General features: G+C 42.7%; 2 protein-coding genes across 2 annotated transcripts; both read right to left on the reverse strand.

Annotated features, from left to right (window-relative positions):
• Positions 1 to 6,141: 6,141 nt before the first annotated feature.
• LOC127334609 (uncharacterized) lies at positions 6,142 to 6,697 on the reverse strand. The gene has a single exon (XM_051361145.2). It carries the CDS (start codon positions 6,647 to 6,649, stop codon positions 6,344 to 6,346), a length of 306 nt encoding a protein of 101 aa, XP_051217105.1. The 5' UTR covers positions 6,650 to 6,697; the 3' UTR covers positions 6,142 to 6,343.
• Positions 6,698 to 9,546: 2,849 nt separating this feature from the next.
• On the reverse strand, positions 9,547 to 10,226 carry LOC127347152 (uncharacterized). The gene has a single exon (XM_051373377.2). It carries the CDS (start codon positions 10,045 to 10,047, stop codon positions 9,778 to 9,780), a length of 270 nt encoding a protein of 89 aa, XP_051229337.1. The 5' UTR covers positions 10,048 to 10,226; the 3' UTR covers positions 9,547 to 9,777.
• Positions 10,227 to 15,294: the final 5,068 nt, after the last annotated feature.

Genomic DNA, 15,294 nt, shown 5'->3' on the forward strand with positions numbered 1-15,294 from the left:
GCAGAAACAAGAATCGGCACTTCGGCATCTTGTTAATAGGTTAGTTCCAGAAAATGCACGAATATGACATAAAGTGTGCATAAAACATGTAGATAACATCAATAATGTGGCATGGAACATAAGAAATTATCGATACGTTGGAGACGTATCAGGGGGCTGCTGATCATGCTTTGTTTCTTGTGGCGGTCCTCGGGTTTCTCGCATGCGAGGATGAAGATCTTCCGGAGGTCAGTTTGGTTTGATCTGGCTGGAGAGATGAGCTCCGGAAAGCTCCGCTGGCGAATGAAACAGTGCATCTTTTGCCTGCAGTTTGCTGTATCGGGTGGTATTCGGTCGCGCGCACCCATGCTTTTATTCCGACCGTTTGGTCCAAAGGGAGCGGCGCAAAGCTCTATTCTGTGTTGACATCATGTGACTTTTTGGTCTATGGTGAAGTGAGAAGAAGGAATATCATGAAGGCCGGATTGGTGGACTGGCTAAAGGAGGTTCGAGTCTCTGTGATGCTGAGGGATCTGCTTGGCGTTCCGGGCTCTACAGCAGTGGTATGCAAGTGGGGGTGGCAGCACAGGAGAAGTTCAGAGTCTTACCTCTCAGGGTGAAAATCCAAGGTCTGGCCTTAACTAGTTGTGCCTGTCAATGTTCTTGTTGGAGGCATTGTTTTGAGAGTGGAGACTATCTTCAGGGTGAAAACCTAAGACCTTTGGTCGGGCGACGATGGCGCTAGTGCACTGTTTCCTTCTTGGAGCCGTCGCTTTTGGAGAGTCTGTACTTCAGGTATTGTCACGGTGGTGGTTGTATTGTTGTTGCTAGGTCTAGAATGCTGTAGCGGGACTTTTATTTCTTAGTTTTCTTTACTCTTTTTTAGTTGTGTGCATCCGTACTGACATTAGGGTGGGACGTTGTTGCAAAAGCTGGATGTAATTGGTATCTTTTGATATTAATATATTCCCTTTATCTAAAAAAATACACCGTATCAATCCTATTAACCCTTGCTTCATGACATCACACTTCTTTAGTTTTTGAATCCAAACAATTATTTGAGTAAATAATAATAAATAAGATAAGTAAAAATAGATCTTGAAACAATAAAATAAAATAAATTTAATTTTAAATTACTTTTTAGCCTGAAAACTAAAAGCTGAAAAAGCTCATGTTTCCATTTCGAATTCGACGAATCCAAGAATTATATAAATGACCGTAGGTGGTTGAAATCGGATAGGAAATTTCGCCTAGATACATTTTCATATAAAACACGTACGCAACCAGAAAACCCGTTTTACCGATACATGACGCAATTTTGCAAAAGAAAGTCGAAATTCATTTTTGTTAATTTTCCTTAACACTAGATAACATTACGCATGTACAACTCGAAGGATTTTACTTTTTCTTATTATTTTTTATTATTTTTGAAAACTGAAAATACGATATCGATCCGGGGGGGGGGGGGGGGGGGGGGGTGGGGGCATAGGGCCGACCCCTAACGTTGTTGGCTCGCCATCATGGCGGAGGCCCCTGTGCCGACGGCTTTCTTCGGGGCCTGCCCTGTTCGGGTCTGTGCCGATGACCCCGATAAAATGCCGTCGACACAGGTTTTGGCTGTCGGCACCTTGATGTTTTCCGAAGACCATCTCAGGATTTTTAACAGAAAAGGAACAGAAGTCACCATGCACATAACAACATCCGTCGGATTTGCTGACAAGGGTCGTATTTACTGTTCCAATGAAATTTGCTGGGTCGTGAAATCGTAGATGAAGAAGCCCCATGTGTAACTCTAGTACCGGCGGCACCATTAGGAGTACTCTCATCACCGAGGGCCATGAGTACGGCTGAAGGAAAAACCAACTGGCCTTCCTTTTTCTGCACCTCTTATTTATGGCGCACAATGTATCAGTAATGCAATGATTGCAAACTGGCCTTTTCTGTTTTGCATCCGATAGAAGAACAATTAGGAAAAAAGAGGGGAAGAGCATGAGGACTAATCATGTACGATAAGTTGGTGCAAGTGTAATTAAAAGTAGAAGTTACTGGATGACAGGACATAGTTACTAATGAAAAGTGCATGTAAAGCTCATACTTTTAAAATCCACCATACCATTAGTCGTTATGTATTGCAAGTGTTTTGCACGTTTGACGGTTTGAGGACCATGTTATAGATTTCAGTTTAACTGGGAAATGGCCACAGCACTAGAAGCTAGAAGGAATCTCATCCTGCCGAACTAGTTTGGTAACTCGTTGGAGAAAGTTTAAGTTTGGTAGTGTCATTCGATTAGCCTTAACAAAAGACATGTTTAAGAATCCACCACCACGAACATAAAAAAACATATTTTATGATGGAAATCTATGTTCACTACTTGTGCGTTCCAAAATAAACTCCCAGAAAACACATGGAGTATAAAATATCACGCTGAAAAACGTGAGAAAAATACTACCATAAATATACAATAAAGAAACAAGAGACAAAAGGAACATGTTCTCATATGTTACTTTTGTGGTGCACGTATGATCATTGTCTTCACAGCTTTCTATATGCGTACTTTCATTAAGAGTTAGTAATAACATGACTTTTGTTGGATCTTTTGAAGTGCAGAAAGGTACAAAATCATGTAGTGCATATAGACATGTGTTCATATCCTACATAATATAGCTAAATAGTTATCCACACTAATACGGTGATACTATGACTAATTATTTCTCTAGAATATTATTAGCTGTAACGGAAGTTGCCATGCAATTAGTTGGGAGCCAAGCTAGTTGCACATAACCGGGGATTTCACTTTATTGGTTATCGAGTTTTTTATTACTATATTTCTGTTTTAAATATTATAAATCCTCACACATTTTCCCTGTTACTTTGTAGTCGAAGCAACATAGTAAGTTCCACCTATTGAAAGCATGACTTAACTAGCATGATCTTGAACAAATTAAATCCCGAAAATTTGACACACCAACGACTTATTCTCTATTGTGAAATGACCCAAAAGGACAAGAGTGCTGTTCTTATACCTATCATTCAAGACACTATAGGTGAATCTTGCTAGCTTGCTCTCTCCAGAAAATCCTTAGGGATTATGACATGAACAATCTCGGTGAACTGTGGGCGATAATATGTAAAGGGAAAATAGAGGAATATTACAAGTGATAGCATTTGACCACATCCGTATATCTGAAACCTAATAAAAGAGATAAATACTAATAATAACCACAATAATATTAATGATAATAATATTTTAATAAGTAAAGTAATGCCCTTCTTTGCAACACGTGTAGCTAAATTAGTCTCCCATGTAAAAGAACATGATTCAGTACATGTCGCATCTAAAAGCAACCTATTGTTTCAATTTGTCCATGATCTCCAGCTTCACGGTATTTACTGTCAATATATTACTACTCAATATTACGGCGATGGATATTTTTTCCCAACATGGATGGCAAAGTGATCTGCGGTTGGGCCTCCTTCGTCTTAGACACGTCTTTTTTTGAACTTTTTAAGTGAGACTTTTTTTCGGTTTGTAATAACTGGAGCTTCACGGCTATGTATATCGTAGTTATCCATAGGCCGGGTGTAAGTGCTTGTTTACGAGTAATAAAGCTCCCATTATCAAAAAAGAACTCCACCAGCATATAATTCTTCCTAGGTAGCAAATTATATTGGTTATGGATTTTTTTTGCGAATATATTGGTTATGGATTCTGATTAACCACAATCGTCGACACGATTATGGTAATGAATTCTGACCCTGACAACACATGTAATAGTTAATCTTCGATGATGCTTAGCTTAATTACCATGATATATATTCTTTCTTGAGAAGCTGTAACTATCAATCGCATCTCGTAGCGGGACACGCCAAGGAAAAAAGCATACTGGGCATACACAAAAGATATGTAAGATCCCTCCATTACAAAAAAGAAAGAAAGATATGTAAGGTAATGATTGAAATAGAGAACTTTATCATCCGATAATGCTGGAATGAAACAAGTTCTTTTGAAATTCTTGATAAGGCTTAAGTTTTAAACGAGTTGAATGTACACTGAGAAAACGAGCACTATGCCAAAATGTAAAAAAGAAGAAGAAGATAAGTTTGATTATAGCGTCCCAGGCTTGTATCAAACGCGCAAAATTGTAGAAATTATTGCTTGCCTTCCATCAAATCCACTATAAGTAATTAAGGATAAACAACCGAGACTTGATAGATGGAGTAAAGCTGTAAAGGGGTCGATGCTGGACAGACCGGGACGACGACTACAACAAGCGGCGATCGCAATCGGAATCAGAATTGGAACAAAACGTGATCTGCGAGGTTCTGCATACGGTCGATTATTATTGTGTGAAGAATCCAGATGCATCAGGTGCTTTCCACACCTGGATCGACATCGTGACTAGCTTAATTAGCTTTTCAACGAGACTGCTCAGTCTCACGGGGATGCATGCGTTGGAGTGTACACATGCATTGCGTCGGAATCCCCCTCAAGGAATTAAGCTGGGAATAGAGCACCAGGTAGCTGCTTAGCTCCAACGGGCTCCTCTTGTCTGAACTGGCCTTTCTTCTGCTGAAATGGCAACCAGAAAGAACACAAAAACAGAGAATCCATAACAGTCGTTACTCCGTGACTTGACCATAGCTAGCTCCAGCCTCCAGGTGTTTGCTCATGAATAGTACTGTACTCCGTGCGTTCCTTAAATGACGTTGTCTTTTTTTTTTTTTTTGAACAAGTGAGGGGTCTGGAAGACCCCAGAGAAGATTCATTCCACACGTGACGGGTATATTTTACAAAGAGGCCCTTTTACATCACTCGCACTAAGAAACCAGTAATTTGAAAGAAGGACCTCTACGTAATTTTTTTCTTTTTCTAGAATGACTACACTAATTCTGATTGGTAAATTTTAGAATATATATTTGAAATCTAACAAGCGGATAGAAGGCCGTATGCATCTATCATGTAGAGGGTGGGGCATAGCGTCCATTTCGGAAAAAATCTAACAAGCGGATATACTATATAAGTACTATATTGCAAGACAATTCCACACATATTATTTATGCAAATTTGAAATATTTGTTTTAAAAATAATAAAGAAACAAATTGTTAGATATTTGACTCGATGCCTATGTCAGAATTTTTTTTGAAGATGTTATTTTAGTGTGCGGTGAATGTGGCTTCGCTCTCTCATGCTTCTGCCCATTTTCGTGTATATAAATATTTTTTAGCATGCATATGATAATTTTTTATGCTGTCATATGAATGAATTCATCCATTTTTAGTTAAATAGGTAAAATTATGTATATTCATTCGTACCACTATACATGTTTGAATAACAAGTACAATAACACAATGCTTATAGAACAATGAGTTTGCACACAATATGTCCAAAAGAATATGGTTACATATTATATACAACAGAGAGAAATTTTGTTATTAGCTAGTCAAACAACCAGCAGCCGAGTTCAAGTTGGGCCTAAGAGCTTCAAATTAAACTGAACAAAACCCCCAAGTTTGACTACCAACCAGCAAACAAAATACAACCTCCGTCCAAAAATAAGTGTCTCAACTTTTTATATATACATATGTATATACAAAAAGTTGAGACACTTATTTTTCAACAGAGAGAGTATAAATTTGAATTAAAAATAGAGAAATCTGATAAGAAAAAAAGAATGAAAGTAAGGGAACATTTCATAAGAGTGACGAAAATTGAAAAAACATAACATCAATATAATTTTTGGACAAATAAAATTTTCTTTTGGATTTTAGTTAAAGAAAGTAAAAAATTATTCGGTCTTAAGGACTCGAGAGAACTTACAAAGTATTTGGTATCAAATATTTTGTGAGTTAATGGTGCCGAGTAACTTGTGGGTTTCCTTATATTTCTTGTTTCTTCCAGAGTGGTTCAGATTTTCTTTTGTATGCCATTCATATTTTAATACCTTTTAACTGTTTGTAACAATAAAAAAAAGTGAAAGAAAGGTTCCTCTAACTATTTATTGATTTTGCAAAGATTTTACTCAGTCCAAATTTCTTGTTTTGCATTTATGTGCGATATACACGGTCTTTGACTGGGATCAAGAAAGAAATTCTATGTCAATTAAAAGGGATCGGAGGAAGTATATACCATAATTTATGACAAAAATAACTCAGCCAGTAGTTGATAAATCATAAAACCAACGAATTTCCATATTCAAACCAGGTCACAGACAATCACATTAAAATAGTTTGCTAGAGCAGTACATCTTACATTCCATTCGCGGTGAATTCCATACATACATATCTACTACATCCATATTATCCAATAATTGGTGCATACATGTAAACATACATAATCAGTAATGAAAAATCTCCCAGTCGCGCTACTTCAGACCGTGGAAGAGCTTCTTCCTGTCTCTGATGTAGGCCTCAGACCTCTTGTTGATGTCCTCTATCGACACGACGCCAGGCCTTAAGACCTTGGCGCTGGCGGCGGTCCCATGGTCGGCAGCACCTCGCCTCATGGTTGACGATGAAGCTGCTGCTCTTGGTTTGCCGCCGTAGTACATGGACGGCTTCGTCACCAGGTTACGGACGGGCTCGATCTTCTCCACCTTGTGCACCCTGACCTCGCCGTCGGAGTGGGGCACGGCCATGGCTGTCGCCGTTGTCTTGGCTCGTCGAAACATTGTTGTAATTGATGTGAGGTTTTGGCTTGGTTTTTTATGGACTGGCGATAAGTGTATTGGCTCCATTTATAGGCTCTAGCTAGGCCGTGGTTTGGTGTGGGTTCCCTTCAAAGAGTATCCCTCGACGGGAGCAAGTGGCATTATTCTCGCCTGGTTCTAATAGTATCATGCTCTCGTTTCTGTTCTGAAATTGTTTAGCAGCTGCTACAGGGTGAATACGATCGCTTATCGCCTGGGCATCTTTGTGGAGCCAGCTCTGGTGCGAAAATATCAAGTATATCAGTAGTACGTGTTTAAACACTTTTGCTTCAGTGCTTCTCCTTTCCTAAAATTCGAACACATCAAAAGCTCAGATTGCCCCGTACCTCTTTCTAATGAAACTTAATTATGAAGGGTTATAAAGAGATCTCAGTTGTTCATGTGTTTGAGTTTTGAGAAAGGGGAGCACTAAAGCATGCCTCGTGCTTAAATACGAAATCTTGTTTCCGGAAAGACTGCGTGTGTGTAAAAAGGAGAGGGTCCACACAATGGACCACGTATTGCTACGGATGTTGGGGTAAGACCGTGCATGTGTAAAACATACCATGACTCCATGTTTAAAACTTTGGTGCCTTAAAAATGCCGAATACTCGTTCAGCGGGAGGCAACATTTTCATTGACAACAAGGCATCTGTGATGACTTTATCAATCTCGAGGTTCGTTGGATCAATTTTCTTGAACTCAGTCTCTCATAAAAGTAGGGTGTGTGTGAACCTACTAGTCTCGTGACTAGGGGAGAAATGAAATAGATACAGATCAGATAATCCCTTACAACATCCACTTTCCTATATTTGTATAATGGTTATAAATGTGAATGGGGACGTTGTCAACAAGTATGCATGAGCATCAAATGTTCCTTGAATACGGATGCAAATCGGATATCTTCTCAATTCGTACGAATATGAGTATAAGAAAGAAATAGTCTTGTCTCTCATAATGAGTCGACTATAGAAAGATAGAGAGAAAAATATACAGAAACACAATATTTCAGTTCAGACACATAAAATACATTTGGAAGTTTTTAGTTTGGTTGGGCAATTGGCATATGAGGCTATAATTACTAAAACTGGGTAACATAATTTTATTTGGATATGGATATTTGTGTCAAAATTCAATACCACATTTATATTTGTATTTGTGAAGCAAATCCAAATATTTATGAAATATATTTTCATTTTATTTGGATTCAAATATTTACTAATTCATTTTCAATTTCATAAATGCAGTTGCTAGATAATTTGGATTGTCCACTACCATTTCCCACCCCAACTTTTGAGCTCCTCTCTAGGTTCACTAGTTTGTAGGCCATCTTTTCCTAACCGAAATAACCCAATCTAGCCTAACCAAGGCCAAAAAAAAAACCTAAATAGTTGCAAATAAGTGTGAGTGATGATGACCAAATCACTAAGTATTTATGCCTACTCTGCTTAATGCATCCACCTACTCTCTCTATCCCCGAAATGTAAGGCGTTCTTCAATTTATCTGGTCAACAACTTACAACTCTGACTTTAATTTCTACCTATAATATGTTCACCATAAATATATATGTTACAATGATGAAGGCATCGATGAGGAACGACTGTCGACCTACTCGTGCTGCTTCGCGGGAAACCCTAGTTTGGTCTTCTAGACCGCACGATGGCGATATTGTGGTGTCGTTTTATTTCTTGTGAGCATCGTTTGTGGAGCAGCGACTGGGACAGAGGCTGGTGGAGGAGATGTCAAGTCATGCCTGACTGAGAGGTGCTAAGCTGAGTCATGTCTGCTCAGCAGGTGCTACACACAATAGATCTTCCATGGTGGCGTCGACATCACGACTGGTAAGGGCTAATGCGGATCTCTACCCTGAAGATGGACCAGCGGTTGGATTGTGGTGATGACTTTTGAAGCGAGGGCAAATGTGCTCGTCAAAGGTCTGCTAAACTGGTTGTGAGCTCCTGTCTTCGCCATATGGTGAATCAAGGACGATGCCCCCGGATTTTAGTTGGTGAGGCATTTGTTTATGTTTTTAGGGCAAAAGCCCTAACGACATGTTGCTTTCACATATTGTCGGGTTTGTAGGTGTTGAGTGGATGCTTCGGATTTTGTTATGTATGATGTTGGCAGATCCTGTTGAATAAAGTATATATATAAGCCGTAAGCATCGGTTTGATGCAGAGGCTGGGGTTTGCCCCCATTTCAAAAAAAAAATATAAGAAATGAAAGAGATTTGCAAGACAAGTGACATGATACCATTTATACATTCAAAATTCACATAATTTAGTATTAATAGTCTAAGTCGTACGGTTAAATATCGTGAAAAAAGAAGACATAGTTTATATTTTGGCACCGAGAGAGTACTACTTAACCAAAAATTTCTGAATCACGTTCTATGCCTTCACAATCACGAGTGTTAACGAGCGGAGAAAATTGTTAGCCCATCCCTATTTGCATGTGCTCCCTGACCCTTGGCCGGAGCGCATGCTAGCTCTAGCAAAATCCGGTTTAATAAATCTGGAATGTCCACAACAGCACCACGCAACAGAAGTGCAGATCATTCCAGAGCAGCTAAGGAGGAATCTACTTGCATGATCAAGTCCGAAAGATCTCCCGGAATTTGTTCGCATGGAAGTTTTATAACAACTCTTGCTCTAGGGAGCAGAAAACAAAAAGCAGGATCCGGTGCGTCGCTTGATCATGTCGAAATTGATGTGATTAATTAAAGTCTTTTCCTGTCGAACCGAAACATACAAATGAACTATTCATGTACTTTTTTCACCAAGGTCGCAGGTCGTTCAGAAATTCAGATATTTTCAGATAACTGCTCGGAGGTCGTTCAGAAATTCAGATAACCATCAGAATAATTTCAGACAACCGATAAAGAAGAAGACTCCATTTTCGAAAAGCAGAAAGAAGATTACTTGGAGAAATTTACTTGCTGAAACATTACGATACACCAACTGAAGTTTATGCGTATTCAACTTCCATACATATGTACATGTAATGCCTTTTAAGAAGAAGCTCACATAACTAACTAGAGCAGTCTATAAATCATGCAATCATGCATTGTAATCATCATCTCATCTTGGGCTGAGATAATCAGTTCGAGCTACAGTCCTAGGACAAACTCCCTCTTTTTCCTAGCGATGTACTCGTCGATGTCCTCCGGCGAGGCGACGCCGCGGACCAGGGTCGTCCCGCTGTTCTTCCTGGAGATGGCGACGTTGGCGGCCGCCAGCTTCTTCGTCACCGTCGCCGGCCCCCTGTTGGCGTAAACCGAAGGTCTGGTGACGGCGTTGTAGACGTACCCGATCTTGTCCACCTTCTCCACCCTCACCTCGCCGTTGTTGCCAGCTACGGCGGCCATGGCGCGAGCCATGTGTTCTTTTGTTGCTGAAGGAAGGTAGGGGATACGGGATCGAACTTATCTGGATGTGCTGTTGAGTTAGCAAATTGGCTTCCATGGCGTGGGTGATGGGACTTCCATTTTATAGGCTCCATGAGTAACCAGCAGGTGTACTTCGTCATTTGCTTTCTGGAATGTTCAGTAGCAAGTGTGTATGCGGTAGGCAATTAATTAAGGGAAACGCTGCCTTCCCCCCGGGGGATCGTGCGATTATTTCCTCCGCCTCCTCCGCGCGACGCGTGTCCAGGCAGTTACAGTAGTGGGTCCACCTTATCTCCTTCCCGAACCATCTCCTCCACACACATCTTCTTCTTCGTCTGTTCCAGCGCGTCTGCGTCTCACACCACCACGGCAACACGCCGTCGTTGTCCCTCCTCCCTCCTCCTTGTTTCCGTGCGAGCGCGCCATGGCTCCTCCTCCGTCCACCACCTCCGTGAGCGCGCCGCCCCGCTGCCGGCCTCCACCTCTGCGAGCGCGTCGTCCCCAAATCCTCCATCTTCGCGCCGCCGGCCGTTGTTGCTAGTTGCGCCGCCGACCGTTGCTGCATGTCGCGCCGCTGCTGCGAGTCGCCGCTCCCCCGCGCACATCTCGTGAAGACGGTGGCCGCCATGGACATGCTGCAGAAATGGGCGGTTGGAAGAGGCGGTTGCTGCCATCGCCGGCCGGCGTTGCTGCCAGCGGGGGAGACGACTGCTACCAGCGGCGGCCGTCCTTGCTGCAAAGTGGTTCCCGAAGTTGCTACTAGCGGTGGAAGCGGTTGCTACCAACGGCGGCGGGCATTGGTACAAAGGGAGCCCGGGCTTGCTACAAGGGGTGGCGGCGTTGCTACCAGCAGTGGAGGCTGTCGCTGCCGGCGAGCGGAGGCTGTTGCTTCAAGCGGAGGCCAGCGTCGCTACAAAAGGCTACTGGCCTTGCTACGAAGGACGGTCGGACTTGCTGCAAGGGAGCTGGCGGCGTTGCTACCAGCGGCCGAGGTAGTCACTGCCGGCGAGTGGAGGAGGTTGCTGCTAGCGGAGGCCAGCGTCGCTACAAAAGGCTACTGGCCTTGCTACCAAAGGTTCGCCGTGGTTGCTGCGAGCGGTCATCGACATAGCTACCATGGCTCCTTGTGGTGGTTGCGAGAGGCGGCGGCGATGCGACGAACCATCGTACGAGCGGCAGGAGGATGTACTACTAGCCCGCCCTTGCCGGAGGTGCTGCGAGTGGCAGCGGCAGTCTCGCCGGACTTCCGTCCTTTTTTTCCTGGTTGCGGGGCTCGATGCCCTTGCGAAGACGACGACCTACTTCTTTTCCTGTTTCCTTGCGGGGCATGTGGATGGTGGGGACCACCCACGTTGTGGAGCTGGAGAAGTTACTCTCTCCCGTGCATGTTGTATATTGGACGGACTCGTTTGCTGAGTTGACTCAATCGAACGGCTCGTGACCCGGGGGATCGGGGGATTTGATCCCCCGGGGGACGCCTAGCACGCCCCATTAATTAATTGTGTAGTCACGCAATCATAACTTGCTGCTCTGTCGGCCTTGTAGTGGCGCTTTTCCTTCAACAATCGACATGATGGGAGGGCTGAAGCAAAAGTGGCACCCTGGGCATTGGCGCTTGCCTGCTTGCATGCCGGAGCAGGCGGTGCCTCTCAGGTATAGGAGAGATCTTCGGACAACAATCACATTGATCTTTTGGTGTCTCCGACGGCACTAAAACAACGTGGTTTACAACGGAACGGCACCAACCACCGAACCACGTAGGTGGTGCACCGGAAGATTAGGACCGAGAAGCTTGGAGACGTCCAGGTTTGTTTCACAGAGAGGCGTTTGCCTTTCCTCCGCTGATGCCGGATAGGAGAGCTGTTATTACCTCTGTTGACAGCGAGTAAAGCTGTGAAAACGGCTTAGTAAAAATAGAATTTTGGAAATTTTTATATAGTATATGATACACCTACCAAAGTGTATTTTAGGAAAAATTTGAGTGTATTGGTTGTATTGTATAAAGTATTACATTGAAATAACACAACTGTATTTACTATGCTATCTTAGTAAAAAAAAAGATATTTCTTGAATTGTCTCATTCTTATAAAAACTTGTTGAATCATCTCATTTTTTTAAAGACCATATTTCTTATTACCGTTTCAATACTTCGCAATGGCCATTTTCGGTCATGAACGCGACTCTACCTAAGAGCATCCCCAGCCGTGTCCCCGACGAGGCCCCCAGAACGCCTTTTTTGCATCCGGATGGACGAAAACGGCCCAGTCGCGCCCCCGGTTCCTCATTTTCGTCCGGATTAGGCCTTTCATCCGTCCGGAGAGCCCAGGCCATCCCCGGCCCCCCGGGGAGCGCTCGGGGACTCCGGACGAAACGAAAGCGCGCGAAACGTCGAGGAAACTTCCCACGCGTCTGGTGGCCCCAACTTGTCGGCGAGAGACACCGATCGTCGTCCTCATCGCATCGTCTTCCGCGCGCTGCAAAAGCCTGCCGCCGATCACTATTCGCCGACGCGTAGCTTCCGCGCGGCGAGTTAATGCCGTCGCCTCGGTAGCACGCGCAGCTACCTCTATTTATCGCCGATCTACCGCGTCTGCCCCGCATTCACCTCGCTCACCTTCCCCAAATCTTCCCCGATCTCGCACGAACCCGCGGCGACCAAAGCAATGGCGAACGACGGCGCGGCCAACAATGGTTTCGTCCATTTTTGTCTGAATTCGTCGTATTTTGTCAAAAACGTTACATCCGTCCTGGGCTCGCCGCTGGGAAAAATGGGCTCCCCGGACCAAAAGTTTCATCCAATAGCGCCGGATTTGAGCGTGGGGAGCCCCAACGGTGGGGATGCTCTAAGTACCACCAGGAGAGAATCTTTATCTTTTGTGTCACTTTAAGTTTCTGCCATTGCGACAGCACATTGTATCTCTACGCTATAGTGTGATTCCATCATAGGTGTCAAAACGAGATATACGTTCCTCCACTAAAGCTAGGAGGAGATCGGGTGCTGGGAGTTGGGCTTACACGCGGCAAACATTGGAATGACCCGATTGTCTGATGGTGTCCGGCTGCGTATGGCAATTGTATGCACGGGTAAAGAGACGGTCGAGGGGAAAGATATGCCCATCATTGGCAGATGCAGCCAAAGGGATCGAATCATGTGCAAAGATCACTCGACTGGAGACTCGCCCTTTTGTGGTAGGCAGGTTAATTAGATAGTAGTCGAGAATTTCATCTTTCGTTCAGAACACGACTGACCAATTCATTGTTGCATGTTTTTCATCTCTCTTCTTTGTCTTCGGTTCTTTACTTGGTGGATTTTGAACACCACGCGCACGGAAAAAGTAGCTAACGCACTTGATGAAAGACTTGTAGTCAAGGATTATATGGTATTCCAGATAGTGCGAGTTGTTGCGGCTAGCCAGCAGATTCCACTGCCAAACAACAGAGATTCCATACTAGCATATTAAAGGAGAAAGTTGCTGCCTCTTCGTACATGAAAAGAAAGAAGTGTTGTTGATTACACGGTTCGCAAACGTGATGAACACCTGGAAGTAAATATAGTTGCGCTAAAGTTAGTGCTTAGTTTAATTATACGCACTTCAAGCAAATATCTCCTGCCTCGTGGGAATATGGGGCTAACATATCTGAACACTGAGGCGAAACCATGCTACAGTAGCATAAATTTTTCTTTCTTTCTTCTCTGTGATTCCTCTGTTTTGCTCAAAAGAATTGTCCTTTACGGGCCTATATATACTACAAAAGAAAGGTGGAGCGGAAAGTCTCATTCGCATTCGGAAGGGATTGCCTATATCTTAAACCAAACAATTATCAATTTCAGAGTAAAAAAATCATGTTTGTCAGTCAGACTACAACGAGCAATTGTATTGTCTGTCAGTTAGAAGGTGAACCACACAGTTACGCATCACGTCTGCGTGCTGCACAACTTGCTCCACATTTGTGTAAAGTAATTCTAATCGATATATCTAATCAATCTACGTGCCATATGGACCATCACCTAATGAAAATTTCAAAGCAGCAAAAAGCACAGTGTGTGCATCAGATGCGCCGGATGGGAAAACTTATAACATATATTAGTAAATGAGGTGTTACATTTGCTTGGAATCAAAGTGATTCGCCAACGACTTCATTCATCTGAAACAACATTTTCTCTTTCGAAAATACTCATGGTAGAAGTGTAGGCAAAAAAATCATGGTAATTAGATACATCATACAATATATATACTTTAATATTATATTGATTTGATGTTGTAAATGTTGATAGTTTATTCAATAAATTCGATCAAACAATACACCCTTTGACTTCAGAGAAAAATTATACGCCTTCTTTTCAAATGAAGGTAGTACTAGTTGGGAAGTTTCATCTTTCGTTCAGAACACAACTGACCAATTCATTGCATGTTTTTGCATCTACCTTCTTGGTCTTAGATTCCTTACTTATTGGATTTTGAACATCACACACACAGAAAAAGTAGGTAACATGGTGAAAGACTTGTACTCAAGGATAATATGGTATTATGACACTGTGAGTTGTTGCGGCTAACCAGAAGATTCCACTGCCAAACTAATCAGGTACGAGAAATTCCTTGTCTTCTGTGGACGAAAAAACATCAGCCTTGTTGATTACACGGTTCACAAACGTGATAAACACCTGGAAGTAATATAGTTGAGGTTAAGCTAGTACTACATAGTTTAATTATACGCACTACTTCAATCAAATATCTCCTGCCTCCTGTGGGAATATGGGGCTAACAAATCTGAAGCAGAAACCAAACTACCGCAGTATCAATTCTTCTTTCTTTCTCCTCTGTGATTCATCTGTTTTGCTCCCAAGAATTTTCCTTACGTGGACTACTACAAAAGAAAGGTGGAGCAGAAAGTTGCATTTGGAAGGGATCGCCTATATCTGAAACCAAACAATTATCGATTTCAGAGTAACAAAAATCATGTTTTTCAGACTACAATGAGCAACTGCACTGTCTGTCAGTTCGAAGTTGAACCACACAGTTACATGCTTACGCATCACGTTTGCGTGCTGCACAAGTAGCTCCACGTTTGTGTAAAGCAATTCTAGTCGATATATCTGATCAACCTACGTGCCTTATGGATCATCAGCTAATGAAAAATTTCAAAGCAGCAAAAAGCACAGTGTATGCATCAGATGCGTTCCGGACGGGAAGACTTATAACATTGGTAAATGAGGTGTTACATTTGCTTGGAATCAAA

Source organism: Lolium perenne, chromosome 1, assembly GCF_019359855.2.
Source record: "Lolium perenne isolate Kyuss_39 chromosome 1, Kyuss_2.0, whole genome shotgun sequence".
Classification (NCBI taxonomy): Eukaryota; Viridiplantae; Streptophyta; class Magnoliopsida; order Poales; family Poaceae; genus Lolium; species Lolium perenne.